Source organism: Charadrius vociferus, unplaced genomic scaffold (assembly GCF_000708025.1).
Source record: "Charadrius vociferus isolate BGI_N301 unplaced genomic scaffold, ASM70802v2 scaffold964, whole genome shotgun sequence".
NCBI classification, from domain to species: domain Eukaryota; kingdom Metazoa; phylum Chordata; class Aves; order Charadriiformes; family Charadriidae; genus Charadrius; species Charadrius vociferus.
In genome coordinates this window covers 262,242-271,346 of record NW_009647945.1, presented here as the reverse complement: position 1 = coordinate 271,346, position 9,105 = coordinate 262,242, and the positions used below count along the sequence as shown (strand labels likewise).

General features: G+C 47.6%; 1 protein-coding gene across 1 annotated transcript in view; it reads left to right on the top strand.

Moving 5' to 3' along the window:
• The window catches only part of ATP6V0D1 (ATPase, H+ transporting, lysosomal 38kDa, V0 subunit d1), a 35,769-nt gene that overhangs the window by 6,062 nt on the left and 20,602 nt on the right, over window positions 1-9,105 (top strand). The window contains exon 2 of the mRNA XM_009883244.1: window positions 5,293-5,464. Within this exon, the coding sequence (XP_009881546.1) occupies window positions 5,394-5,464 (71 nt within the window). The 5' untranslated portion in view covers window positions 5,293-5,393. The remainder of the gene's footprint in view (window positions 1-5,292; window positions 5,465-9,105) is intronic.

The following is a 9,105-nucleotide window of genomic DNA, read 5'->3' as shown; positions in this document are numbered from 1 at the left end:
TTTGCTGTCTGTTCTGGCCTCCTTTACTGGGCAGAGACCTGCTTCATAGCTTCTCCTAGCTAAACTTCAAGTAGCAGCTGAGGTCAGCTTCTCAGCACTGGTGCAGCTTCAGCCCTTGTTTGGGTCCTGCCCCTCATTAGAAGATGATGGCGTCTGGATTTCCTGGCAAGTATTACCGCTCGGCAGCCTGTGGGTGCTTTCGTCTTGTTGTTTTTCCTCTGCTGTCGGCTCCTGCCATGTGGGACTGCTTTCTGCCCTGTTTCTCTTAGCTTCTGAATGCTGTGTTGCCTCTCCCTTAAACCGCTGCACTAGGTGTGGGACCGATGTCCTGTTAGTGTACTGGACCTCTGAGGTTACAGCCGTGACTTAGTACAGTCTGCTTTTAGAGGCTGGGGGAAAAGAGTACATAGGGGTGAAGCTTACTGGAGCTGCAGGCAGATTAGGAGGGGTTACCTCGCCTTTTGGAAGGATCAGGAGAGGGTTACTTGGTTGAGGGGCTCCAAAGGAAACCAGACCTGGCTGTGCTGGGTTTGAAGCTCTGACGGGGGTGACTTCAACCCCAGGAAGGGCTGGGCTAGAAACGCAGGCTGTTGTTTGGTGCTGAAGACACCTGAAACAGAAAAGTGAAGAGGTAGAGGTGAGGCACTGTTGAGGAAAAGGTCCAGAGGAGACACTTGTGTGTCCAGCTGTGGCCCAGAGAATTTGCTGCCTGACAGCAGAGGAGAGGTGGCACATCACTGCTGGTGGTGCGCAACCACAGAAATGGTCTTGAAGTCTGTGGGGAATGAAGGGGTCTCTGGGTGCTTCTCGGGTGAGATTTCAGAGAATCGGCTTCAGGAGTGCTCGAGGTGGCTATAAACGACCCAAACAGCCAGGAACAAGGCAAATGGTAATGACTGCAGTCTTCTGAAGGGAGACGTGGGCGATATAGCTGATCTGCAGGCTGCTGTGTAATCCCTCAGCTACTTTACTGCCTCAGGCCTGGGAGATGGCAAATGATATTTTAATTTTTATATATACAGTGATGGCCCTGGGTGCTTTGGAGTGAGATGTCGGGGTTACAGCGGATAATTCTGTGAAAATAGCAGTTCAGCTCGGAAGTTGTGAAAGCTAATTCCATGCCTGCATGTGAGAAGACAAATCAGTCTTTGCCTGGAAGTGCTTGAGCCCTTAACTCGATTCGGAGCTCTGCAACGCAGTTACAGGAGGACGCTGAGGAAGGAAGGGGTGGAAGTGTGAGCTGGTGGGGCCATGGATCACTCTGTCTGAGTAGGGCTTACAGGACAGGCTTTGAAGAGTGACAGATGTCTGAAAGCCTGAGTAATGGCTTGATTCCTTGTTATGACAGAGCAGACTTGCAGGAGAGGATAGTAGTTTTACCGTGGATCTGAAGTCCCTTAAGAAAGTGTCACCTGAAATGTCGAGGTGTGGTGTTGGCACAGCGGTGTGTCGAATCCAGCTGCACCAAAACCAGAGGGCCTGATCCAAGAGCTGAAAGGAGGGTGCTGTAAGTACATGTCATGGTCATCTCGAGCTCTATCCTACTTGAATACTCAGCAGAAAAAGGCTGTCGTTCTGACAAGCTGTTGTGTTCTCGCACGAGGCAGCTTTCTGGGAACTGTGACCTGGCCATAATTTACCAGCTTTTGCGGGGGAGGAGAAAGAACAAAAGTGTTGTGGTAATTCAAGTGCTGCCTTGCCAAATGCTGGCTCAGTCCGCTTCTTAAAGTGTGTGAACTGCTTGGAAAATTGCTGGAACAGGCAAATGTACCCCTCAAAAGCAATCGCTGGGTTGAGGCTGTGTGCTGCTGTTAGTCAGCATCTGGAGGAGCTCGTCGGGAGCGTCTGGGCTCTAGGTGCAGGTCTCTCTCCCTTTCGGCAGGCAGCTGGGGAAGAGGCACGGCAGAAGACTCGCAGCCGGCGTCTCGTCGACATGCAGCATGTGGGATCTCTGGCAGCCGCCCCTGCCGAGGCGCTGCTGTTGCTGCCAGGGGCCAAATCCAGCTCGATCTGAACTTGTGTTAGGAAATAGGAACTTGAGCCTTTGGAGAGCTTGGGGCTTGCTCAGCAGTGGGTCCACTTGTTAGTCACTGTGCTACTGGGACAGCTCTTCTGGCAGGGGACTTGGGAAACCACGGGATTAGTCCGTTCTTAACTGAGAAGCCTGACATGTGAACAATCCTATTAAAAACTCCCAAACCCCCTTTGCGGAGGCTCGGTCACCGGCCCGACGGCTGGAGGAGGACAGGCTCGCGTAAGGCACTGGTACGCCGTGGGATGCATTAAGTCAGGGTTTATAAATCCGGTCCAATTTCTGGAAAATATGTTCTGTTCTGTCTGCTTGTATGCTCAGAGAATCAGAAGAGTTTAGTTCCCGCAGTTTGCGGCTGGCCTTCCCCATTAAAATTAATTCCAAGTGTTATATAAACATGGCCCTTATTCCAGTTGCAACATAATGTTGTGCTGGCTCTTGTGCTGTGGAGTTGGGGGGGCAACCCCCTCATCGAGCAGGACAAAATGCTCTGGCCAAGCAGCTCATGGGAGCTTGCTCAGAGCTGTTGAGGGAGAGGCTGCAAGGCAAAGTGCGCAGCTTGTGTGGCTCTGGTCTAAAATGCGATGCGGCTCCAGACCTCCTGGAAGTGAATGGTACAGCAAAGTCTACTTTTTGTGTCACAGGTATTGAGCATGAAGTGACCTGACAGCAAGGTGGCTTCTTGCAGCCTCAAAAGTATGCGTGGAGTTGTGGGTCACCTTGACACCAAAAGGAGCTGGTGGTTTTGCTGTAGCAGAGTTGGAGTTGAGGAAACAAGCTGAAAGCTTTGGACGCTTCTCTGCTGAAGTAAGACGCGGTAGGATAGGCAAGAGCTGCTTCCTCTCCAAGGTCCTGTATAGCTGCAAAACAACATCACATGTCTTTTTGGGCAGGCTTAGTTTTCATTAGAGCTCTGTACCATTACAGAGAACTGAAAGTAGGAGACGAATGTAGCTGCTGCAGTCCCCTGTGCCTTCCCTTGCAGTCTGATTTTATGGGTGCAATACTCTTCCCAGGACCCTTTCTCTTATATTCTGCTGAATTTTGCTCTGTGTTTTCTCTAGCCTCCCTAAAAGCAAACTAGTGAAGCCCTGATCTGACAGCAGAACTTAATTTCCACTCGGACTCCAAAGCTCATCATCTGAGAGCTTTCAAAAGGGGGACTGAAACTCATTAAGACGTAATTCCAGTAGGTTTCCCTTCCGTAACTATGTTTTAGCTTTCGAAAATCAAGCAATTGCACAACAGATGGGTGAGAACTCTTTGCATGTGGGGTGCTGCCCGTGAGCTGGGCTTTTTGCAGGATATAAGAAGTGATTACTGTCAATAACAGTCCTATGCAGGCTGCATGGATGTGAGGGGCATTCTGAATTTTGTCATGATCCAATGTTTGAGATTTTTTTTTTTTTTTTTTTTTTGACAAGGGTCAAGTTGAAAACTCTGCTGTCTTGAGTTATCTGGACCATGTTTTCCCACCTCGAAAGCATGAGCATATGTTGATAATGTTTTGGTAGAATAAACCACAGCTGTTTAGCTGTAGCATAGTCTGGGGAGCAGAGATCTAAGTGAAGTTTCTGCTTTGCTTCAGCCACCATGTGTGGTATTGGGCAAGTGGCTCTCCTTGCTGCATTCAGGATTCCTCACTAAAAGTAACAGTAGCACCAAACTCTCCTGTAAACCACTCGGAAACATGACAGAAACTGAGCGCTATTTAAGTCTCTGGCCTTTTTTCTCCCCTCTCTTTAACCACCATCTGTTGCCTGTGAGACTTAGCAGTGGTAACATCTTCGTAACCAAAGAGTACTGGGTCAGAAACATCTTTGCTAGACCCCCTTGGAAATACCCAGTAGAGTTGAAGTCAGGTTGGAAGCTGTTTGACCCTTCCACCCCTGGGACTGAGGACAGTGTCGTGCTGTACAGTACGAGCTCAGTTTGGAGCCCGATGCAGAGGATGCTCTCCAGCTCATGCCTGTAGCTGGGTGTAATGTCAAAAAATCAGACCCCTCAAGCGAGGCTGAGTCCTTGCTCTGACCTCGGTGCCGGGGATGCTCGTGCCGTTGCGCTGAGGACTCGTATGGTTCAGTGGAAGGGAAAGGCAGCCTCAGTGCTCCTGCTTTAGAGCAACCAGGGAGAAATGTCTTTTTTTTGTTTTGTTTTCTCTGGACAGTGTGTTCACATCTGGTTTGACTAAACTCTTCCAGCTACTCTCCTTTCCCCATAAAGGTCTTGAATCCCTGGGAGGGTGCTTGCCTAACTGGCCCTCTGAGGTGAAGCTGAAGGGAGATGAACATTATGTACCAGTGCAACTAGTAGAGCTTTGAGGAGTAAGATTATATGACGTTCCTCAGTTCTGGATTCAGTTTTTCCATAGAGACACTTAAATGCTTTTGGCTCAAATAGGGATTTTATCTTGACAGAGCTCAGCATGTTGTGGTTGCTTGTTGGCCGGGGCTGCAGCTTGGTTGGGCACCTGACCTGTAGCAAGGGTAACAGAGGAAACAAAGGTTTCCTCTGCTTGAAACCGGAGGGGGCAAAGGCTTCTGAGCATGTTCCCCCATCCTGGGCAGGGGTCACCTACCATACGAGACAGACTTAAATGGCCTTCCTCTTCACCAGCCCCCATCTACCTCTTAATGCCTGACTTTTCTTTACTGGTGCAATTAGTTGGACTGACTTGATGACGTAATGCCTAGCTGCTTTATAATTTCAAGTTTGCTGTTTGTGTCTCTTTGGCTTTGAGAGCTTTTCAGACGCCTCCACATCACTAGTATCTGAGGAAACTTGCTTGTGGGTGCAGATAGGTTCTTGGTCCTGATTGCTTCAGAGCAGCCTGCAACCAGAGCCCGTTTGGCTAGAGGAAGTGCTTAAAGTTGTTTGTTGGTTTTTTTTTTTTCTTTTCCCCTGGATTTCTAGGAAGTATTTGCTAGAAAATGGGTAACTTGTCATCTTGATCGAGCACAGTGAACAGCTGGCGCAGGTGTGTGCTCAGTTACATAGATAGTGTCACAGTTTCTTCTTTAAGATGGGGCTAGGCTGATATGGTGAAACACTGATCTTCCACTGCGTTTGGATTGTCCATGGTAAAACTGAGCACAAATATAAGCATATGACTTGACACATGGGTTTTGTCTAGGTGATCTTTCGGAGAAGAGAATGCCTAGAGAAGTGCTGAGGAACGGCTCTCTTAGGTATGCCGCCCCCTAAGCAAAACCCAAACCCAACACAAACCCTGTAGAGTGGAATTACTCTTTCTTTTTCAGACTTGAAACTGCACCTCCAGAGCACAGACTATGGGAACTTCCTGGCCAACGAAGCCTCCCCGCTCACTGTCTCCGTCATAGACGACAAGCTGAAAGAGAAGATGGTGGTGGAGTTTCGTCACATGAGGAACCACGCGTATGAGCCCCTAGCAAGTTTTCTGGACTTCATCACGTGAGTACCAGCTGTTCACGGACAGCATTTGGAACGTTGGTCTTCTTCCAGACTTGAGGGCTCTCAGACCAGCTTTCCACACTCAGCCCTCTAGCTGCTGTGTTTTCTGCAGCTTCTGGAAGGAAACTGTTCTGGTTGTATCTGGAGGTTTTAAACCAACAGCGCAGTATCACTATGTTGCTCCCAGGTGTGCTCGTGCTTCATTGGCACAGTTACTTGGCTGCTTTCCATTGCAGAATTGGTTCGGTCTCTCTTGGAACCGTCACTTACCCTTGTCCCTTGTGTTAAATGTTCCTGGGCTTTTTAAAATGTGATCCTGCTGCAAAACAAACGCATGCCATGCGTGTGCACGATAGCAGTTGCCTGCTAGTTCTGCCCCACCGAGGTCAATCAGCCTTCGTCAGGGCTGCTGTGATCCTGCCATCCCACCCCAGAGGCTGTAAGCCTTCCACTGACCCCATCGCAAACTAGTTCAGGGAGCTGAGCTGGCCAAAAACTGAACAACTCTTCTCTTTTGGGGTTAATCTTTGACTGATTTGTTTTTCTCTTCCAGCGTAAGGGGATCTGACAAACGCCAGCACTAGGGGAAGGGAGGGCCTAGGATGTGCAGCAGGGAAAGACAGGTCTGTGGCAGCCTTCGGCATGTCTCTGTCAGTGCAGGAAAAGACATGGGGTGTGTGCGCTCCCACAGCAGGCTCAGCTGATGCGAAAAGCTTGAAATAGCACAGCGTTTGTGCAAGTATCTTCTCCTAAAGGTTTTGCACAACCCTCTGCTTCCCGGTGTGCTGCTCTTGTTTTAATCGGTAATACAATGGAATTGCTAGCCTCGGTGAGATACCAGTATACCAGTTGTGCTAGTTTGCATCTGAAGCATGCAAGTAAAACTGCCTTTTTTCTTTTCCTTTGCCTCCGTTCCTGTAAGCTCTAGTTTGGCTTGCAAAGTGCATAGCCAGTGACCTTCTCTAACCAGTAAGGGGATATCTTATGGGCAAAAGTGAATTTCTGGTTCAGTAGAATGTGACTTTAAGTTGCATCTCTGAGAAGAAGATTGTACTCTGTTCTCGAGTAGGATAGTTAATACATCAGTGTTCGTTTATTTGGTGTAGTGAGGTTGGGCTCATTGCAGACACTCCGGCAAGCAGTGTTTGATGTAGCATTTTTGGCAGTTGTGTGTGCGTTATCTTGCTTTCCACCTAGAGATTTTTTGAATAATGCAGGCTTATGTGGAAACGTCTTTGTGATCGATTCAAAGATCTTAAATTTTGGCCTATCTGTGGCATCTCCTGCGTGTGCAAATATTGATTAAAGACCTGTCTCTTGCCACGTTCCTTCCTGTTCTGTCCTTTCTGTGTCCGGACAGTAACACTCTCATTTTTCTATCTTAGTGGCTCATATCTGTTATTTTTTGGGTCACTATGCTAAAGCTGCCTTCCTACTTTCTAAGAAATAGTTTTTTCTTATATGCTTGTTGCTAAAACTCATGGACGTTTCATATTTGGCTCCAGATATGGAGCAAGAAGTGACAAGTCATCAGCAAGACATTACTAAGCCCTCGTTTTGCAGCAGCATTTGCAATGAATGAAGCAGTTTCTGTTTTACCATCTTAGTTGTATGGAACAATCTCTTTGATTCTCTCAACTTTCAAAACACCTCTTTGCCAATCTTTACTTTGTTGTAAAGATGTCAGTACTGTTTGAGCCTGGCAGTATTAGGTAGTTTGCCTTCCACTGATGCTTTTCCTGTGCTGCTCTACAGGTTTATGGAAATGTCTAGTCTCTATGGAAGTATCCTAGTAATCACTAATGGTCTCTTCTTTTAGCTTATGTCATGTCTGTTTAAAGGCAAGAGTCTGGGCAGGACACATGAGTACCTTGCAGACTTTAAAACCTTGCTGTTCCCTAACTGTCCCGCTTTGAAAACCAGTGTGGGGAACAGATGAACTGAAAGGTCTCAGACAATGCCTGCCCTGATTACACGCTGCATGACTTGGTAGGAAGGCTGCGAATAGCTGTGGAAATGCAGTTTCCTGTTACACCAGTCCTGCTGACTTTTATCCAGTGTCTCCATCCAGCTGGAGTTGTGCAGAAGACCTTAAACATCTCATGTAATCTGATAGGCTGGTTCTCACAGCTGTTTGAATGACTTAACTGTAAAACTCGTGTTTTGCCCTCAACTTGATTTAACTTTGATCTTGTTCTGCTTCTGTCTCTGTGATTTTGATGAGTTCTCTACAGCAAAACACAATTCTGTGTAGATACCTGTATCTCTTGCCTACTGCGTAATCTCGTCTCAAATATACTGGTTACATTCAGCACAGGATGTTTCTTCCCTGAGTTGTCTTCACTCTCATTTCTTCTTTTCCTTTTTCCCCACAAGATTTGCTTTAATGCCACTGTCTGTGGTGCTGCCTAGAGGAAGGCAGAAGACGAACCAGGAGAAATGATGTTTTGGTACATGAAGTATCTCCACTCCCACGTGGAGCTTTTTGTGCTGGCAGACTTCTAATGACACTACAGATGACTTAAAACAAAATAACGAGGACAGTGAAACACAAGGAATTTGGAGAGGGTGCTGCTTTTACCCAGTGGGTCTTAATGTTTTCTGTGGATAGTCCTAATATATTTAGTGACTGGGCTAGTAGAAAAGAGGGTAGACAAGATGTGACTTCTTGGGCTGCCTTTCAGGATGTGTTTTGTTCCCTGAAACAAAATTGGGGATATTGGGAAAATTTGCTTCACTGAAAGGGTTATGGAGCATTGGAAGAGGCTGTCCAGGGCAGTGGTGGAGTCCCCATCCCTGGAGGCCTTTAAAAGACAGGCAGACATGGTGCTGAGGGACATGGTTTAGTGGTAACTTGGCAGTGCTGGGTTGATGGTTGGACTCGATGATCTTAAAGGTCTCTTCCAACCAAACAGATTCGATGATTCTATCCTATGAAACTGTCCTGTGGGGTTGTAGTAGGTCATGGTTTGGGGCAAGGGGCAGAAGTTTCTGGGATTATTGTCCTGCTGACGTTGTGAAGCTTTCCATGCATGTCCCAAATAGTTGGAGTGGAGAACAGCTCTGTTTGGAGGCTGGCAGCGTGTACTTGTGCCAGTAGCCTTCATCTAACCCAGACTTGTGTGTGGGCAGCATCCTAGAGATGTTCGGCCAAAGGACGTTGGCAGTGCTGGGCATGTTGTGGCTGTGCACACAGAGGTACTGTGTCACCCCGCCTACTCTGAGTGACACTGGGACAAGCTTGTGCCCCTTGGTCTTCCACTCTGGCTGGGCACACAGATAGGCATAATGGGGTGATTTATCTTTGCCTTTTGAACACGACTATTTCTTACTCCGTTCTTTTAGGGTAGTTAATGAAACTTGAGCAGGAAATGGCAAAGATTGCTCCTGGTAGACAGCTCGGGGCAAGCGAGGCACCAGGTGGTCAGAAGAAGAAATTGTACTCAACTGAATGTGTCCATGTGCTAAAACTGTACAGGCTGAATTGAAATAGAAAATGGTAGAAAAATACGTAACGTTTGAGCAGGGTTGGCTTCTGCAGAAGGAAAGCTTGAGTTCACTGGGATTCTCTTGAGGGAGAGGCATTGGGTTGTAAACAGAGATTTTTAAAATCGAGTGGGATTGTAGGAGGTGTGTCTGGC